The 19,931-nt window shown below is 44.6% G+C and overlaps 1 protein-coding gene across 6 annotated transcripts in view; it reads right to left on the bottom strand.

Annotated features, from left to right (window-relative positions):
• HOMER3 (homer scaffold protein 3) overlaps positions 1 to 19,931 on the bottom strand; it is a 33,548-nt gene that overhangs the window by 10,104 nt on the left and 3,513 nt on the right. For 2 of the 6 annotated variants that reach the window (XM_031604093.2, XM_031604094.2), the window contains exons 9-15: positions 19,648 to 19,823; positions 18,384 to 18,540; positions 17,800 to 18,022; positions 17,228 to 17,343; positions 16,630 to 16,796; positions 16,426 to 16,478; positions 12,040 to 15,925 (exon numbers count right to left, since the gene is read on the bottom strand). In XM_031604093.2, coding sequence (XP_031459953.2) covers positions 15,297 to 15,925; positions 16,426 to 16,478; positions 16,630 to 16,796; positions 17,228 to 17,343; positions 17,800 to 18,022; positions 18,384 to 18,540; positions 19,648 to 19,823 — 1,521 coding nt within the window. In that variant the 3' untranslated portion in view covers positions 12,040 to 15,296. Of the gene's footprint in view, positions 1 to 379; positions 512 to 1,383; positions 1,541 to 1,753; positions 1,880 to 3,080; positions 3,226 to 11,242; positions 11,894 to 12,039; positions 15,926 to 16,425; positions 16,479 to 16,629; positions 16,797 to 17,227; positions 17,344 to 17,799; positions 18,023 to 18,383; positions 18,541 to 19,647; positions 19,824 to 19,931 lie in introns of those variants that run through there. The other 4 variants (XM_090126193.1, XM_031604084.2, XM_031604085.2 and 1 more) reach the window with 4 other exon arrangements.

The raw sequence follows: 19,931 nt of genomic DNA, 5'->3' as shown, positions 1-19,931 counted from the left end.
CTGAAATGTAGAACAAATAAGAATCAATGTCTGGGTTACTCCTCCCTTTGTTATTTATGTGCTTTCTACTTCAATTAATAATAAAATTGAGGAAATCGCCCCTACCTGCCCATGATTCCAGCACTCAAAACTGTGAAAGTAGCTAAATACTCACTTAGGAGCCCTGAGTCAAATTCATTTTGTAACAATCAAGACACTCTACAAGGATTACTTTAAACCATTTCCTCATATCTTTGCATCTTGAATTAGGTTTTGGCACACTGGGAACAGCACTACATCAGGACCCCAATGTTTTTTTTTCCTCCTGAGTCTGATCTCTCCTTCAGGGTTTCAGGGATATTTGTTTTACTGGGATCAGGTCTCTGATCTGCCATATTACCTGGGAGAGGTGCTGCTCTGAAGCAAAGCCCAATCCATATACTGTGTTGGCTCGGCTGTCTGCCCACTGTCCAAATTTCTGGGATGTCTTTGTGAAGGTCATGTTGGGGGTGATAGTGCTATTGATGATTGCCTGTGGAGAGAGGCAAAAATGAGTTAGAGAAAACTCCATTCTGCTGCCCCAGGTTGTAGTGTGGGATCATCACAATCACTAAGCACTCTAGGAACTCAGGGTAGAAGTTCTCTTTTAATATACAGAACAGCTACTCAGGGTTCTGGTGATCAAAAGTCTTTCTCATCTAGCTATGAAACACAAACAAGTGTGAATCTTTTTGTCTACGAAAGAAAAAAATAAGAAAGCAAACTTCATTGAGCCTTCACTGCTGGAAGAAAAGAGAAGATGCAGAATGTCTCTGGGGACTGAACAACTTTCTGATGTTCTTCACTGTCACGGCGAGTAGGAATAAAAAAACCAAGAAGTAAAAGGCTTAAACTGCACTTAGCACGAGCTATTACAGAACACTGTTGGTTAGGGTAGCAACAAAATCAACTGCTTGAGAAGACTGCAGAATCTGTGCCAATGGAGGTCTTCAGAAACAAGTCAGAAAAATTTCTATCAAGAGCAGTTTAGGGAGAATTAACCTTGTCTTGGGGGTAGTGACTGAACAGACTGCACCTCTGTTTGTTCCTTCTGTCTACGTGGGTCAGTTTTAGCACAGGATCAAGGCTCTTAGAAAGCTCTCTTTTGCATGCTCAGAAAGGAAAGAGCCAAGGACAGAGAGAGAGAAGAAAGCACACTTCTCATTAGCAGCACAGAGTCTAGTGTCCAATACTGACTACATTCAAGCACAGAGGCAGTATTTTATCTTCTATCCCTTGTAGTAAAGACACCAGAGTGCCCCATGCTGGAAAGTAATCAACGTGACACAGAAAGCATCCAGAACAGGCATCAGTTGGAGACAAACTTGCTTTCAAGCTGTGATGCTGTCAGCAAATGCTCCCTACCTTGGTGCCTCCCACGCTGATGATCCGGTACACATTGCGCGTGGCATCGTAAAAATAGGAGACAGTCAAGGCGTGTTTGCTGGCGGGGATCCAGTTTCTTTTGGTAGCAGGGTCAATTTGGAAAACATGGGCTCTGGTGCTGAAGATTGGCTGCTCCCTGCAACAGAAACGAACAGAGCTGTAAGGGCAGAGGAGAAGCTGAGCAATGGGGGAAGTGGACTGACTTTCTGCCACTTGCATTGCATGATGCATCACCAGTGGCACTTCTGCTATTTGCTCCAATCTAGAGATATGTGACAGTAGGAGCTAAGCACAGTAGCTCATATGGACATGTAACAAAGCCTGCTTAACTATAGGCAGATGTTTTTACCTTCCTCTAGATCTCATCTGTCCTGCTCAGTTGTCTTCACACATTTCTGAAGACCACAGCCCAGTCATAGCAGCAACAGTGCCCCAAGGTTAGCAAGTGCACATTCACCCAGGGATCAGCATTCAGCTTGCAGGTAGAAACACAAACAGGACATCACAATCTCGTGTTCTGTTTACCAGATGGTCCTACACAACACAGCTGGTGTGGCAAAGTTAAGCTAATAATTAGTGGTTATATTATTTTTAGCCTGATTTGAAGTTTTCTTTCGCTGTCCCTTGGCACATGAGCATACAGTTCATGGTGACTTCACCAGCTATATGATTCTCTGGCTGCTATGCTGCTTGCCCTTCACAAGATATCTCTGACCTGGAGCTCAGGGAAAACGGATGGATGAATAGATGGAGGATGGGTTTGGGCTGTGAACACAACTGCCTTCCCCTCAGCACAGCTCTTCCCCCCTTGACTCATGCTTGGGAAGCACATCCTGCAGTGAGAGGTCATGCTGCAGGATTAAAAGCAAGTCACTTAAGAATGAATTAAAGGAAGCACTTCACCACACAATGTGCAGCTGCTGCATGAAAGCAAGTATTGCCTGGATTTTGTAACCAGTAATATCTGAACTGAACTAAGGAACTGAATCTCAGGCATCAGGATGTAATCTGAGCATTTCAAGAGGCAGGAAGAAATGTTTCCATGACACAACAGACCAGGTGCATCAGGGCTTGCAGTCTCCATTTTACTTCATTTAAAACCCAAGGCACTGGCCATTTCCACACTTCAATTTAGTGAAGCCTGATGTGGTTGGATATACCCCATAACTTCTCGCCCAGGTAAAACAGCTGCAAACAAAGCATGGCCACAATCCTGTGCAGGGCGAGTTCCTGAAATCCAGAAATTTATTTCCAGCCTATTTGAAGTTCTCACAGCTGCAATGAACAGAACAAGATGACTGACTGTACCTGGTGCTTTCTGAATGCATCAACAAAATTTAGGAAGGAAATAAAATTCTCCCTTTGACCTCCATTTTTCCAGCTTTGTCCACTGGTTACAGTCCTGACTCAGCTCTCTTACTCAGAAGAAGCCTGCACAAGGGTCTGGAACCAGATACATCTCAACATTCTGTGTCTGGTTTAATTCCACCACAGCTTTTATTTTTTTAAAAGGAGACTCAGATTCTCCGGGCTCCACCAACAGATACTATATTTTACATGGATCATGACTTATCCTTCAAGACACAGAATTTACAGAGCTGGGGAAAATTAACATTTCTGTGCCTTAACCCCCAAGTCCTGTGCCAGTGTCAGAAAGAACAAAGGAAGGACATTACCTAGTTGTTGACATTTGTTAGTAAGTGTAAGACAGGCTACAGGCCAGTGGAGTTAGTATATGTCTCTCCTCCAGCAGCTTCCTTCTCAGGTCTCCTAGCTGGACTGAGACTCCTTTTGGGTTTTGTCTCCACAGTGATTCATTTCCTAGTGATGGAAAAAGTCAGCTGTTATTTATCACACAGAACACAGACAGTGTTCAACCAGGCAGCACTTCGGGGGTTCGTTTGTCCCAAACTCACAGAGCTTGTAATTTGTAATGATCTCTCATCACTGAGCAAGTTTTCTTTCCCTGTCACGGGAGATAATTGGGTGAGCTGTGTAACTGGAGCAAATCCCACAGGCAGCAGAGCCAGCTGTTGGGAGCGGGGCACGAGGAGCCTGGAAGGCTCTAATGTTTCCAGTCATGCACACGTGATGCTGGCTGCAGTGACACCATGATGGAAAGCCCTGCTCAGAGATCACCCCTCACACACACAGCAGTTATTCCTGTGCTCACCAGCAACGTCTGCTCCTGGAATCAATGGAAACCATCCTGCTGACTGCAGTGGGTTTCAGACCAAGCAATGGATCTAATAGCCCCTGCATGTGCCTTGACAGAGCTCCCAGACCCTCCTGGAGATTTTCCTTCTCTGACTGCAGTAACAGTGCTGCAGCAGCACCTGGGGATTACTTTCTTCACAGTGGTTTGCTTACATTTTTTCCACTTGCATGAGGCTGACTTGGCTGCTTGCTTACCCAGAACACAGACCTCAGGCATGCATGCCATTCCCTGCTCTCAGGTACAAGGAGGTATGCACCAGGTATGCTGAAATTTGCACCACTGTTGGTGTCAGTGGGAAGGGAGCTCTGCTTTCATGCCTTTTATGCCAATCATTGTTGTCTCAACACTCCTCATATGTCTGTTCCTGCCTTATGGTCTTCCCTGGAGCAACAAGACTTCATGCTGTCTCTGACAGGTCTTTCCCTTTCAGTTACAAATGTGAAAGTCACACAGACTTCACCAGCAAGCTGAGAGATACACCAGATGTGCTTTGCTTCCGACAGAAAGCAAACTGCCAGCAGCAGCAGGGCACGTCTATGACTTCACCTGCCTACTTGGTGCCAAGGAGGGAACTCCAGCACCCACGTCCCTCTGAGAGAATTAAATATGCAGAATCTCCCAAAATTCTGTTTCACATCTCCCCTTTCCTCACTGTAAACAGGAACAGTTGCTGTCAGTTTGCATGTCCCTAATAATGGATTCTTAAGATAGCATTATGAGACCAGCATGTTACTGCCTCCTCATAACCACCTGAGTACAGCAGCAGCCTGGCACGTGAACAATGCTTTCTAGGAAGCAGTTCCTGAAGCTCTGTAGGTAATGATCGAGGAGAGCTTTGTGCTCTGCTTGGCAACACCACTGAGATGTCCATGCTCTTTTTGCCTTCCTTGTGGAGGGGGAAAAAAAGATGTTTTTTTTAAACCTAGCAAAATGATACAGAATATATCTAGCTAGTAAAATAATTTATTGCACAGGATGCAATGGAAGTGTGGATGCCTTCCTTTCAGTACTCACATTGTTTGACAAGGTTAAAGCAGACATTACACAACAAAAACTCTCCTAGGGTCTAAGTGGTAAAGCACAAGAAAAATACTGCAGGCAGCAGTAACTGAAAGAGGGAAAAAAAGGCAAGGAATTGAGACTACAGTGGGGTGAGAATAAGGGAGGTGAGCTCTGTGAGGTCCTGAAACAGAGCCTTTGCAGCCTGCAGATCGAGGGGTACATATCTAACATGGCACCAGGGAGAATGGCTCTACCTTACCCTCTCAACCCTCTGAGGTTGGAGATTCATGATCCTTGAGGTCTCTTCCAACCCTGGCAATTCTGTGATTCTCTCTGAAGTTTCTCAGCAGGAGGGAATCACAGCAGGGTTTGGCACAGCTGAGTGGGTTAGCAAGGTGGGGGCACAAGGAATACTGCAGGGCACTGGCATACCTGCTGAAGGAAGTTCAGAGCAGGAAAAGCACAGGTGCTGAATGCTGTATCTGAGATGCATGAGCGAGATAACGTCTGAGGGACACCCACCTGTGATCAGCCTGCTTCTGGCCAAGCTGCTGGCCTCGTATCTCCAAAAACACTACAAAGCATTTAAAAATAGTCTTGAAAGTGCCTAGGATTCAAACTGTCGTGTTCTCTTCCCCACTTTTAAGTGTCTAAACTGGGTTCACCACACATCCCTAAATGCTGCCTCTTCTTTTCCTGCTCCCAGCTAGGAGACCCTGTAACAACTGATCCAGCTATTCCTAACGTGTTCTTTGTAACATCAAAGCTCCAGGATGTTGTCTGAATACAGACTCAGCTACCTCCTTTTGTTGATTCTCCTTCGAGAAGCTGGAAGAAAGTCACTGGGTGTCTGGGGATGACATGGGAGCAGAAGGGATGGATCAATCATAGCTGATTTGCTCACTGAATGGAGTTCGACCCACTGGTCATTAAGATGGCATACAAAAAAAATGCATGCTGGTCTCATTTCTACCTGGATTCTTATATTATTCTCATCACTACAGCGTCCAAATTGATTTCTTAATGAATAGCTGCTTATTTCACCATTGGTATGAGTAGATCATTATTTGTCCTCTTATTTTATGGCCCCAGTAGAGTAGCAAGGACTGAGAGAGCCAAAGGGACTGAGCTGGCCAACACTGAGCGAGGAGCCTCACTATGCTGGGACACATCAACATGCTGCCAAGACCCTGGAGGAGAATACCCTGCAACAGTGGCATGTGTCAAAGTGGTACAGATGGCATCAGTTCACTCCCTTGCACTGGTGCCATATTTCACCTGTGGGATATGCTGGGCAGAAAAAGTACCAAAATCTGGATGAGATTAAAACCAGTGCTGCCTCTCCAATTCCGTGTAATCTGAACACATATGTCAGTAGATTTACAGACTGTCCTTGAGTGTCCTGGCTGGATACAGGCTCTTTTTAGGCCTGTAAGCCCGTTCCTAAGTAAGATCTTCTGAAGAAATCCAGTGCTTCTGCAGACAAGAGAATCTTCCCTGCAACAGAAAAGGATATAAACCACCTCCAAGGGAGGCCCCTCGAAATGGGCCTGCAGCCACAACTGTTCAGGGGCAGCACCAGGGTCTGGCACCAGCTCTGCTCCCCTGAAGCACTGCAGTGCACGTGGCCCATGGAGCAGCACATCCCCAGGCACCGCGAGCCCACCACCCCACAATACAACATCCAAGCTGAAGCAGAGCTCCTGACACCAGGGAGTTTGTCTGCCCAGCTCTACCACACAGACCATCTTGCAGAGAGGTCTCAACACACATCTACACCTGCAGCTGAGAGTCACCATTAATTCCTCTGCTTGAGAGGTCTTTAACGATTTTACAAGCATTTTCCCTAATTTTCACTAGATAAATACTCTCAATCCAGCAGCTGGATCTAATAACCAAATGGAAATCAAAAAGTGAAGTGATTTTTTTTGTTTAGACCATAGAAGGCATAGACAGAGCTGGGAACAGAGCATGTTCCCCACAGTGTAAAATGCTATGAAGCAACATCCTCCATTTTAAGGAATAGCTCGTGCTGCAGGACGGGACAGCCAGCCTTTGGAAGAAACGTTCAACAAAACCATTCATCTCTGTGCCTGAATTTCAGCAGCACTGTGGCAGCTCCTGCGTTTCATTGTGTGCTGTCTTCTCTTTGTCACACCCCAATTTCAGCTGCCTGTTGGGCTCTTTACACAGCATGGTCTTCTCAGAGAAACGATGCTTTGCTGTGTTTACTTTTGGGGAGTATTTCCAGTGCAAATACCACCTCTTTAGGAAAATCCCATTTGACAGTTACAGGCTTGCTCCCCTCAGTGGGTTCCCAACCCTAAGGGCAACTGCTAAAATACAGCCTTCCTGCCAGACCTCTTTGAAAGGAAAAGAGGGAGAAGAATAAACCCTTTTATTATTTTTTTCTTTAAACACTCTTTGCTTCAGATCTTTTATGGCACCCAGCAACGTCTTTGCTCAGTAGCTTCTACACAGGGCGTGGGGAGGTGTTTCTGACTGCACCACTGCATTTGGCTGATGCTTTGTGTCCTTGTTTTTCTCCATTTTTCCTGTGCAATCTGGAGGATTTTTCCTACTGAGAATCTTTTATTTTTTTTCTCCTTAGTAATTCTGGCCTCACAATCCTGTCTACCCACCCGAAACACACCTATTTAGTTAACCAAATTACTTACTACCTCCTGCCCACCTGCCCCCTTTGCTGCATGACCAGAAAGAAATCTTGTTATGTGTGCTTTGGAAAGGAAAGCTTTTAGAGTCACCGTTCCCCGAACAGATGCTGCTTTAAAGCAGCAGCTGGGATGTGCTGAGGAAGCTGAGCTTGGTTCTCATTAACTGCATTTGCCTTGGTGTTCCTGGATGGGGTTCAGCCAAGGGCACCTCTAGAGGTTCATGTGCTGTTCCCCCTCTCTCTCACTGCAGCTTCTCTTTGCAGGGACATTCATTTACTTGTCAGACAAAGAAGTCTCTGCATTTGGATGCAGAGAGGACGATCATTTTAAACACCTTGCTCTGCATCCAGGCAGTCTGTAGTCCCCCTTCATCTAAAAACCAAAACAAAAATGCCATATGAGAAAGCACAAAGTACCATATCAGCAGAATCATTTGTTTCTGTGAACTATAGGCACAGCAGTGCACGGGTACCAGGGCAGGGAGTGGCTCTGGGGTGTGATAGCAGCGGGATACCTTCAAGAGCACAGAGACCTAGGAACACATTTTTGCACCGTGCCCTGTGGCTGGGCTCAATATACAGCCATGTAAGTCCCCAGAAAAGAACTCATCTGATAAAGGTCCACAGACAGCGTTAGGTAAGGATTTCCCAGCTGTTGTGGTGGGAACTTTGCAGTTCTCACTGTAATCTTTCCTAAAGTCCTTTTTCTCCAAGGACGACTTTCCTGGATGGGTCCAGCTTGTGCAGAGCAGAAGGGGGGGTACATGAGAGCATGTGAGCACCAAAGCTATGAGGCTCAGCTCTGGCACCCGGCCCAGCACCACGCTGAGTCAGCTGGGAGGCCGTGCTGGCTGCGTCAGGGCTCTGCCTGCTGCTGATCAGCAGCCAGCACTCTCATGTGAAAAAGCCCACTATGCAGCGTGGTGCTGGGTAATTTGAGGGAGGGGCTGGGGGGGGGGAACGCATTTCAGCCCGCCAGGACCCAGTATTTCAAAAGGCAGAACTGGAGCATAGAGAGGATGTGAGAACCAGTTTCCTCCTCCACTGCTGTCTGTCTTTGTTTCCTTTTATCTTCCCTCAGCAGCCTGAATAGCTGATGACTGCATGCCAGTGCTTTCTGAGGAAGTGTGGACTAACAGGACTGCAGAATCAAACCTCATTTCTTTCTCATTGCCTTTTTTCCGAAAATCTAACTTTTCCCAAGTCAGGGACTGGGTCTCACTACCTCCACAGCCTGTGGAAGCTATTGCTTCGTCACAAATGGGTGCAGAGGTTGTGCATGGATACTGCCTGCCTGGGATTTGGGTACCGGCCTGCAGGACATGATCAGTAGACACTGAACTGCTGTAGTAACAAAGTTTGGGAAGGCTCACTCACAGCCCTTTGCTCCAACCACCAGGCAGGTTTTCAGGCCCTCTTAGTTACAGCCTTGCTTACATCCAGTGCTGCATCAGGTCACCTTGGGCAAAATGCTTAGATGCTGCTGGAGTCCAGGTGGGACCAGCAGAGGCCAGACTTCTCTACTGGCAGCCACGCAGGGAAGGCTGAGCAATGAAGCTCCAGCAGTGTTAGCTGGAAGCTGGCTGTGGGCTGCTTTCCCTGTGGCCTCCCCCAACTCCCAAGAGATTACCCAGCAGGGTTTAGCATAGGAATGAAAAGCAGCTGCCTCCTGGCCTGCCTGCAGATAAAGGGCAGCAAAGGAATCCTGGATGAATATGCTCCTGTTGGGAACAGCAGCAAGCACGCAAGGTCAGGCACAGGGAAGGGGATCAAGGGCGTTTAAAGACATACATATCCTTGTTATTTTTTTCCCCTCTCTCAGAAAACAGTCTCTATCTACAGAGCATCTTGGTTGCTGAACACTGCAACTGGGTGTCTGTAACACAGCCTACACGTTCGCTTTCCTGAGACAACTATTACTTCTGCTGCTGAGCATCAACAGTTCTTTCTTTTGACGCACGCAGACCACTGCTGGAAGTCTGTAGAGCAAATACAGTTAGAAAACAGCAGAGCTAGACTGAAACTAAACAATTCTTCATACATTCCAGAAAAAAAAAATAAAAATGTTCAGTAATAATTAGAACCAAAGAAATGGACACAGACATGAACTCCAAAATGTATTCTACCTCTGCTTCTTGACTGGAAGCCACAGTTCCCATCTGACTTCCAGGACACGTGCCTGCTTTCCCTCAGATAGCTCATGGAAGTCTGCTGCCATTTTCAACTTGCAAGAGCTCCAGGAGCACAACCAGCACAAGGGCCAGCTCTAAGTGCTGCTCACAGTGCAGTGGCACTACACACACGAGCAGGTGAATCTTTGATAAGTGGAGCAAATAGGAAAACTACACTGATCAAATTAGGAGTCGTGACTACTGGTGCTTCTGTCTGCCTACCAGTTAGTAGAGAAATGTAAGTGCCTACTGAAGTCTCAGCTGGGATCTAACTACATTCACTTCCCTCTCAATCAAGTGTTATTTACAACTACACTCTTCAGAGAGGAAGTGCTGATGTGTTAATACAAGAGTCCAAGGACAGTTTGTCTGTGAAAACCAGAATGTGATGTTACCAAAAACATTCAATATGGAGGAACAAAGCCCAGAATCCCTGCTTCAAAAATAAGTTCACTAAAACCAACAGAACAAGCCAGAATGTCATTTGAAGGTGGTACACTTTTAATCTCTCCTGTATTGAGAGGAATCTAAATGCTGCTGAAAGCTACTTAATATCCCATGTGATCAACATACAAGTAAGAAGACATTTTAACTCAGGAGATAAGTGGAAACATGGAATTTTGGGTGGAAATGTCATCTCTGGCTTAGTTTTGTTAGTACACTGCTACAGTTACACAGGGAGATCTAAGCAGACTGAAATGACATCAGCTCAGAGATTCTTCCCTGGGAGCTGATGGTCTGAAATCACAATGACTGCTGGATGCTAGCTGTGGCTGTTCCAAGCAGGGTTCATTCCCTACCTCTGGGAAATACACTTAGCTGTCACAAGCTGCCTGCCTGCTACGCCCTTCCTGGCACTTCCAGAAGTTTTACCGTAACTTTGTGCATCACAGGAAAAGTTACAGGAAAACAAGGCCACTTTCTGCTTTAACCTGGATTAGCACATACCCTGCCAACTTCAAAGGATCTGTGCCCGCTTCACACTGCTGTCGCTTTTGATTCCTCGCCTCTACCTGGTCTGTGTCTTGAAGGTGTGTCTGCCTGCTTGATTGCTTTATCTAGACAGTCCGGGAGGAATATCAACAAGAGGAAAACAAGCCTCTAAGAATCTCACTTATTTGTCTTGTAATGCCAAACCCACACAACTGGAGGGGGTTGACCAGACAGATCCAGTGTGCTTTAAACAGCCATGAAGAGTTTAATACACAAGAAACTCCCAACAATGTGTCAGGTCCTTCAACGTACATGACTGAGATTTATAAATAGGGCATAAATTAAATACCAGGCTAAGCTCCTGTTTCCATGCCAAAACCCACTGCCACATCCACACAGCATTATTTCATTACAGGAACACTGGAGCAGAGGTTTTCAATCAGCTGTGTACCAACTCAGAAATGCAAACAGGATCCATTTTCCTGAGCGCCAAAGTGACCACAGCTGAATCAAATCTCTTCACTCCCAACTTCTGGAAAAGTTTGTGAGCACAGCCCAGACCCACCCAGCCTCACACTTTGGGTTTTGTACAACATGTGTATCACTAGAGGCTTCCCTTACATACGAGTTCATTTACAGAAGTTGCAGAGACTTGCAATTATCTACTTTCTAACAACCGAAAATGAAAAGCTAAGTCTAAACTTTAAAGCTCATGGTGTGGAGGAAAAAAAAAAAAAAAAAAAAGGAATATAAAACCATTTCTTTTGCAGTTACGTTAAAAATAGCTCAGCTGCCATGAATAATAAATGCAATTCAAGAATAATAAAGTGCCAGTCTCACCCCATCTCTGCCTGGGCGTCAGCTTCTTTTCTCTCCCGTCCTTTCTTCAGCTGCCTTAGATTCTCTCCACGTTGTAATTTATTTCTCCCTTCCTCTTTCTTTCTCTGTCTCTCTCCGGATCCGGATGCTCTTTAAATTTCCTCCGGAATTTCACTTTGAAATCTCCTAGCTTTGCAGTCGGTTTCCAACGCCCGGCAACCCCCGGCCGCGCGGGGCAGTGAAGGCAGGGGCGGCCCGGACCCCCCGACCTGCGGGAGCCCAAACCCAGCGGCGACCCCCGGCGCTCCGCGGGGATGTCGGGCGCCGACCGGCCGCTGCGCTCCCCAGCAGCTCCCCCTGCGTTCTGGCTCCCGGGCTCCCTCCTTCCCTTCAGCATGGGAGGGGAGCAGCAGGATTAGGTGGTGCTTTTGCAAGCGCTTTTAGACAAAGCCGTCTGCTCGCTGCTGCTCCGGCAGCCCCGCAAGTTTCTCCCCGCAGCCCAAAAGCCCAGCCGCCGCTGCCGCCTGTCCTCCAGGATCGCGATTTCTTTGTTCTCTCTTTCGTGTTGTAGTTTTTTGGGTTTTTTTCCTTCTCTCGCCTATTCGTTTCCTCCCTCTACCAACTGCCCCATCTCGGTCACATTTCTCCGCTCCTTCTCTCGACTTTATTCCAGGGGCCGGCGCCGGCTCGGCGGCACCACCTGCCGGGCACAGCGAGCAGAGCTGGGCGCTGCCGAGCAACGCGGGCACAGCCCAGGGCACAGCGGGCACAGCTCAGTGCCACAGCCGGGCACCACAGCCGGGCACAGCCCAGGGCACAGCTGGGAACCACAGGCCAAGAGCTGCTGGATCACGGTTAGTGAAGGGGCTCTGGCTACCCAGAGAAAACAGAAAAACAACAACAAAAAACAAACCAAAAACCCGTGTAATCTTATCTAGATATATGCTATCACAAACAGGTCGCTGCTTGCTCTGTCTTTCATGATGCAGTTCATACAAGTTAACAGATGCCACGAGTACACTTTTAGGAAATAGCAAAACACCCCGGGAAGAAGGGATGCTGGGCAGGCTTGGGGAAGGAGCCTGGGTAATTAGAGAGCAGGCAGTGCTGCTGCTGCAGCCCAAGGAGCCAACGCAGCCCTCTGCTGAGGTACCCAGGGGCAGAGAGGTGCCCAGCTCACTGAACAGCAGCAGAGGGCTCACAGCAAAGCCACGAGAAGGAACAGAACTGCTCCATTTTGAAAGAATCAAAGTGCTGAAATCCATTAATCAAAGAAAACAGACATGACTTTAACACAGCCATAAAAGCTCCCCGGCAGAAATAAACTTTAAACGAGTGCTTTCCAGTTGAGGCAGCACAGCCACGGCACGGCCTGAGGGCTGGGAGAGGAGCTGAACGGGTCAGCCTGGGGAAAAGCAGCATTTCCAACCACAAGGGCAGACACAGCAGCGGTGTGGCCTGCTGAAGGCAGCAGAAGGCCCATCCAGGAATGGATATTTCACACCTGCTCTTTTTTAGCCTTCTATCCAACAGCTCAGAGTAGAGATTCTGCACACAGCAGCTGTTCTGGCTGCTGCTTGCGTTCTGTAGGCAAAGCCCGAAGTGCATCCAGCCTGGCGTTCCCACATGTAAGACAAACAGGATGGAGGCTTGTGAACACTGCGTGTTTTGTCACTTGGGACACAGATCAGAATGGAGTGGTATCAACTACACTGGGCAGGGTGAATCGGTTCTACTGCCTGCAGTAATTCTCAGCTTTAAGTTACAGCAGTAACTGAAGCTGTGGATGAGTGCAGGAGCACACATGCAGTTTTACAGGTTTTTAGAGCAGGTCCAGTAATGAACCTGAAGTGTGGCTTTGGCACAACAGCATTCCTGCATTTCCTCTAGCAGTACACTCAGATCCTCACTGAACACCACCACTCCTCACCCAGCTCCCACAAATGCCTGCATTGCCTTAAAACGTTCCACTATTCTAACAAAGCCTCTCAGAAGCAGACAGCGCTGCTGAGCGATGCTGCTGGATCATCCCCCCCTCATTTCTGCTCTTTACTTATCAGGGCACTTTAATGGGAAATGTTCCCAAGAGAGATTTTGTTAATCCCATGCAGTTCTGCACATTAATTTCTCCACGCATTAACCATTTTAGAACTTGCACCAAAATAGTAAGCTTTGTACTAGTAATTTTACAATAAAAGGTGGGAGCAGTGCTCATAACTCAACATTAACAGCACAAACACGAGCGATACCAACACTTCACACTCTGCTTTCAGCATTTCACCTCCACTCTTTCCCCTAGGGCATTTAAAAGGGAGGTTTACTGAGACAGGTGTAATTCTTTGTCTGCCATGTCTTCTCTGCTATTACTCACATTTGGGGCTACAGTTTGCTGCCAAAAAATTTTAAGCGTAACATCAGATGAAGTCTGAGCCCTGCTTGAAATGATGGCAGCAGCTACGAGCACAGGCTGCTGGAGCCAGGAGAGCTGAGCTGTGCTGGGGGCTGTGGGGAAGGAATGTTTGCACAGGGCACTGCTGTGCTCAGATGGGTCACGGCAGGACGCGAGTTGGAGCAGCTGCAGATGGTTGCTCTGAGCTGGCAATGGAACCAGCAGCTCCAGCTCTGCCCTGGCACTGCTGAGCACCAGCAATGCTCCTGCTTCCTATTCTCTGCCCTTCCTGTGTGCAACATGGGAAGCAATGACACAAGGACTAAAACTGCACTGAGGATACTACTGAAAGTAGGGCACAGTACCTTTCATATCGACCTGTTAACGGTAACTTATCTGCAACTCTTAGAAGCTAATTATTTTACACGTTTAAATTAGGGTAATTAGATCAGCAGGAATTGAACTAAAACCAAATGCTGGTAGCCTTGTGAGGATTTTCTGAAATGGGGTTCTGTATTCCATCTGCACCTCCTTCCACTGAGGGAAGTGACTGAGTCCCCAGAGGGAAGAATGGAAATTTTGATCACTTCCTACGTTATCACACATCACCATCCCATCTGCATCGTAAATTTCCATGAAACCCTTTGCGTGCAGGAAGAAGGAATATAGGCAACAGAACCCTGCAAAGAAGTAGCTTCCCTTTCAAACTCTGAGACACCTCAGAGCCCCTCGGATCCTGTTTCTGCTTTGCACTGGTAGTTACTGACAGGCACCACAGCTCACCGACAGAACGGTCTTTAATTTCCAGATGTCCATTTCAGAGTTCTTGTCCACATTCTGAGTGAGGCAGCACAGCCTTCTCGTCAGGAATTTCAGAGGCAGAGAATCCGTGTTATTTTCCAAACGAGAAAATGTAAGATAACTTTTATTTGAAAAAAGAAAAAGAGTTTCAGAAAAAAAATACTCAACTTTGGCCTTTAACAAAAGGAGCTACACAGTTTGAGTTCTGACCAAACCTTAGAAATAAACCCAGAACAATTTAGGCAGTATTTACGTCAGTTCATGACACTTCTGGACAGAAAAGATGCGTCATAATATCACTAAAAGCACATTAGAAAAATAAATGTATGGATAGTTTTAAAAACAGTTAAATAAAGAGAAAAGAGAGGAAAATGTGAAGACGACTCAGGGACTTCTAACAAAGCATTGGATCTGACACCAATACTATGGTCAGTGACAAGTAATTTAACCTGATGAAAAATGAGGGTAGTAGCAACCTCTTGGGGCATTGGGAGACTTAATTAGTTGCTATTCGTAGATTAAACACAAAGTCTGAAGGTGAAAGGCACTAAATGCTAAGTATTATTAGCTTCTGAAGTATTAATTTCTGTAATTGGGCGACTCCAACAATACAAAAAAGTGGATCAGTGTCAATTTTTGAAAAAAAAAAACTTACGGTTCTAATGTGTCAAAAAGGCATATTGCTTTTAAAAGTACCAGCTGGTAACATGACTATGCCATGCACAATGCAGCTTGTCATCTTCAGTTCTGAGCTTCTGACTCCTATCCAAATTTACATTCCACATTCCTTAGAAGGAAACGTCATCTGAACCAAGCAACTCCACGAGCTGCACACACTGCACAGCCTGCACTGTGCTGCACGCCTTGAGAAAAACTCACAAGCATTTATTCATTAAGAAAAGATGTGTCTTTTTGTACTGCTGAACTCTCTCTTACAGCCCCTGATCTTTCTGTGGTCAGTTCTGGATTTTCCAAGTCTGCATCGGTGTCTCTGGAGCCGGTGTCTCTGATCCTCCAAGGCAGAGATATATGGCCCTTGTAGAAATTCCAAATGAACAAGAAAAAAAAAAGAAGAGCAAAACCTGCACCCAGGAGTTTTAAAACAAGATTCTCTTTTTGGCTGCCCACAAATTTCTGTTTTGTTGCATCTTTCAGTAAATAAGTTGATACTGAAGACTGAAATCCCACAGCTTCTGCTTCATTACTGCTATCTGTTGCAGCATCAACATTTGCCTTCTCTGTACTCTGACGTGCATAAAGGGCATAACGGGCCACAGTGATAAAGAATTCCTTTGCTTTGGATCTCTCTACTGAGAGGCAATCATAGAATCCAGTCTCAGCCACTGTCGCATTAAATATTGCTATTCCTCCATCATAGAGGAGGTATTTAGAGTCCTTATCCTGAATTCGGCTCCCATTGAACTTCCACACCACTCTTGCCAGATTTGAAAGAGGAACACATTTAAGATGAACATTGTTTCCAAGAGTAACGAGGTATTTTCTCACATCATTCTCTGCAATTATGAAGATAATGTTTGTAAGTAAGAACACTGAAGATTGAGTTTAACGTATAAAACCAGATACATGTTCAAAACAAATCAGTTTGAATCTACCAGTCTGAAAACAGGTAATGAACACGTAAGCAGTAAAGTCAAAGAAATCCCATGATTAAGAGGTCCAACGCTGACAAATAGGGGTAAAAGCAGTGACAGATTTAATTGGACAGCTAATGCATCATGTGATGCACGTGGGAGGGATACGAACAGCTTCAGCTGGGACACACACATGCTTCCCAAGTTTCAGCCTGACATTGAGACTGAAAGGGTTAAGATCATTAGGTGGTACTAATTGTGGGTTTTTTTTCCTATCTTTATTAGTCCACAAAGAGTAACAGTGAGTATGATTGTAATTCTGTGTTTTTCTGTAGTGTAAGAATCCCAGTGACCATATGCTGAACAAACATTTCAGTTGCATGATGTTAAAAGATTCATTTTTCAAATAAAAGCTCACATACCTACACTAAGGCAGCTGGAAGCATCCCCATATTTCACATTTTGAATTAAATTCCTGGGAAGATAAAAACATCAACAAAACTATAACAAACAACCAGAGAGATGTTCCAACTTGTAAAGCACCATTTCTAGGAATCATCCCAGTTTTGCGTTGCAGACAGCAGGAGTGCACTTACAAAGCAATCTGTCTGACCTGCATTACTTACCTGGTATCAGCAGACTGATCTGACAGCAGAACACACGCATGGGCAGGCTGAGACCACGCGCAGTACGGGTCTCTTGCCAGGATGCAATCCAAGCACTGCTTGTATCGCTGGCAGCCCGAAACTGGAAGCTGCACCACTGCAGACAGGGACCCCACATAGAGCATCCCCTAGAAATGCAGGAGGGAGTTTTTGTTTCATAATGATGAGTGAGATTTTAGGTTGTTATTTTCTAACATGGATTATATTATTTTCTAGTACTTATTAAAAAAAAAAAAACACACAATAAGCTAAAATCCCTGAAAGAATAGATGCTGATATGAGAAAAAACAGCCCTGTGTAACATGTAAGACAACAGAGTTCCTTCCCTATTTCTTTTAATGATCATAAAGCTTGTAATAAGCAATATTCTTACACAAACATACTCTTTTTCCATAGATAAAAACATGTATTGTGCTTCTGTTAGTAGCTAATATGTGATGAGAACAGAATTATGAGGTATTTACAGGCTATTTAAAGTCAGAAGAACACCACAGAAGAGCAAGGCCTGAGGCAAGGTATTACAGCAGTCACTTTCCATACACAGGGACAGCAGCTCTACCTTTTTAGCAGACAGCTGCAGGAACTGTACAGGCTCAGGGGACAGAAACAGCTGCAGCTCTTCCACAATGAACATTTCTCCATCGCAGTTGAAAGCTTTATGCAAATATCCATCATCTACATAAAAATAAATGCATTTTTAACTATGAACTTGTTTAAACATTGCATAACATTTTAGCCTGATAATTCACATTCAAATTAGATGAGATGTAGCAGACATTCCTGGGCAGAAGGAATTTATGAAATTCTTCAAAGCAATGTTTATTTTTTCTTTTAATAATGTTTTTTTTTTTTTCCCCAGAGAATAAAAGACCTCAAACAATCCCTGAATTTGCAAATATCGTTATGTGAAGTCTCCTTTGATATGGAAAGTTTCTAAAGAGAACCTTTTAATGTCCAACAAGCCAAAACCATTTAATCTAACTGGTATGAAAATACTCAACTAGCAAGACAGCTTCTGAATGCAAAACTTCAAACAAAGCTAATGAATTCTTTTATTTTTTTGAAGTGCAAAAAAAATCTGTCACAAAATACATGAAGATGAATAATATCTTCTAAAATTAAAACCCTTACCTGTTCCTAGAAACATAACATCGTAGGTCTGCTTATCTAGGCCAGTAACTCTGTCTACCACAATCCTGGTGTAGTTTGAGCTCCTCTTCAGTAGTGCTGGCCTATCACCAATTGGATTTACAGAAGCATCCATCAGAGGGTGATCTCTAGCAAACTGCAGAACTTTGTCAGGCAGGTCAGAAGATGTATTATACCCCAAATTCCGGGCAAAATTATCGATACACTGGAAACAAAACATATTACAACTGATTACAATTGCTTTTACATCTCAGCAAGGTATGTGAAAAACACTGAATTTTCTTCTAAATACTGGTATTTCCATTGAACTTCAAACAAGAACAACCATTATTTTCCTCAGTCTACAAACCAGTTAATAACCCCACAACTCCTGCAGAGCAGAACTGCAGGGCAGCTGTCCTGAGAGAGGGCTGTGACAGAGTGAGCAGCTCCCTGCTGATTAGAAACACAGCATTTATATTGGTAAAACAGGCACTAATGGTTTGCTACCAAAAAAAAAAAAAAAAAAAAAAGATGAGAGCAACTATTGTTTAATTAGAAATTAGAACAAGTAAAATTGTATTTACAGCACCAGGACGTGGGACTGGCACCTCTCCTCTAAAAGCCATCCATCTAACGTGGGAATGTTCCACAGTTACTGGGCCCCTGTAGCTTCCTTTGGAGAAGGCTTCCTGAATGCTTGCCATGCTGTATGCACAAACAGCTGATATGTCCAATCTGCCCCTTGGAAAAAAAAACAAAACTCCCGCAAAATAAAAGCAGGTTTTATATGGGAAGAAATATTACAAAATAACTGATCACCAGATTGAAAGAACAAACGTATATAGAAAGAAATAGTGTAAAATAACCCAGTCTCCACAATGCATAGACGTATCTTTTTCAGGACAAGTCAAAATACATAATGCTATTTCTCTGTTGCAGTTTTCATGATTCCCTGAAGGAACAAAACAAAGACATTCACAAAATATTGTATTAAACAGGTTTCTGTTAAAAATCATATAACCACCCTCCAATAAATTGAAATAGGTAACAAAATGAGGATTTTTTTAGACAAATTCTATGTCTCTTTACCACACCCATAGGAATAAATTCTCCTCAGAGAACGGAACATGCCATAACCAGAAATAAAACTGTGTGAGCTCCAGCAAGAATAAGCTAACAGGTGAATAGATGGCAGCAGGTTAAGCCATGCAATGCTGATGAACTGCATTCTGAGCATCCCGATGCTTTTATAAACCATGCAAGTTATTCATGGCTACTTTGGTATTTTTTGACAAAAAGTTTGAGACACTTTGTCTTACTCAGAGCAGCAAGAAAAAGTCAGTAAACTGTTAAACATGAAAGTAGTTTGGAGTTCTGGTTTTGTTTTCACAGAACATCACATATACAAGCAGGCCATGACAAATGCTGCTTTTGGAACAGAAGATTAATTCTGCACCCTGAAATGTCAGGTATTTCCTGTACTGCAGTGTACACCAGAAGAATCCAGGGCTTTGTGTAATTAATTATGTAATTTTGAACATAATTAATTACTCCACCATCTGAGTGGAGAAAACATAACTCTCAAAATCTGACTTAGTAACAGCTTTGGATTAGTGTTCAATTGATGGTCTTGGCCCAGGAACCAATCACATCTTGTTTTGGAAGGTGATAATGTTTGCTCAGTCTGATCGTGCTGTAAGAAAAACAAACATGGGCCAATTAAACACGCAGAGTAAGCAGCTGAGAGCTCCTTGTTCTGAGTTAAGACCAGAAGGCTATTAAAACTGAAGTGAGAGCCCTTATTCAGCTCATCACACACTTAGCAGTACATGCAGCCCTCTATCTTACCACTGCTGTGAAAAAATTCCATAAAAGATGCTGTCCTGCCACTTCCCTCTCCTAAGGAAAAAGATGTCCTGAATGATACTGAAATGGAAGTTGAGTTCTGGAATGGAACAGGAAAGTCGGGCTTTTAAAAATGAAGTCCATCTTCTCTGCAGTAAGCGTTTTCCACCAAGATCACCCTAAATAGAAGAATAACATCAACACTGTGGAACACATAAAACAGAGATGTAGATTATCATTTGATAATGTTGCTGTAGTAAAAAAGTATAGCTGTCCTTTCAATACCA

This window comes from Phasianus colchicus, chromosome 28 (genome assembly GCF_987193195.1).
Source record: "Phasianus colchicus chromosome 28, bPhaCol1.hap1.1, whole genome shotgun sequence".
Lineage (NCBI taxonomy): Eukaryota > Metazoa > Chordata > Aves > Galliformes > Phasianidae > Phasianus > Phasianus colchicus.
Note: the sequence above shows the minus strand (reverse complement) of the source record. Positions and strands in the feature narration are given on the sequence as shown.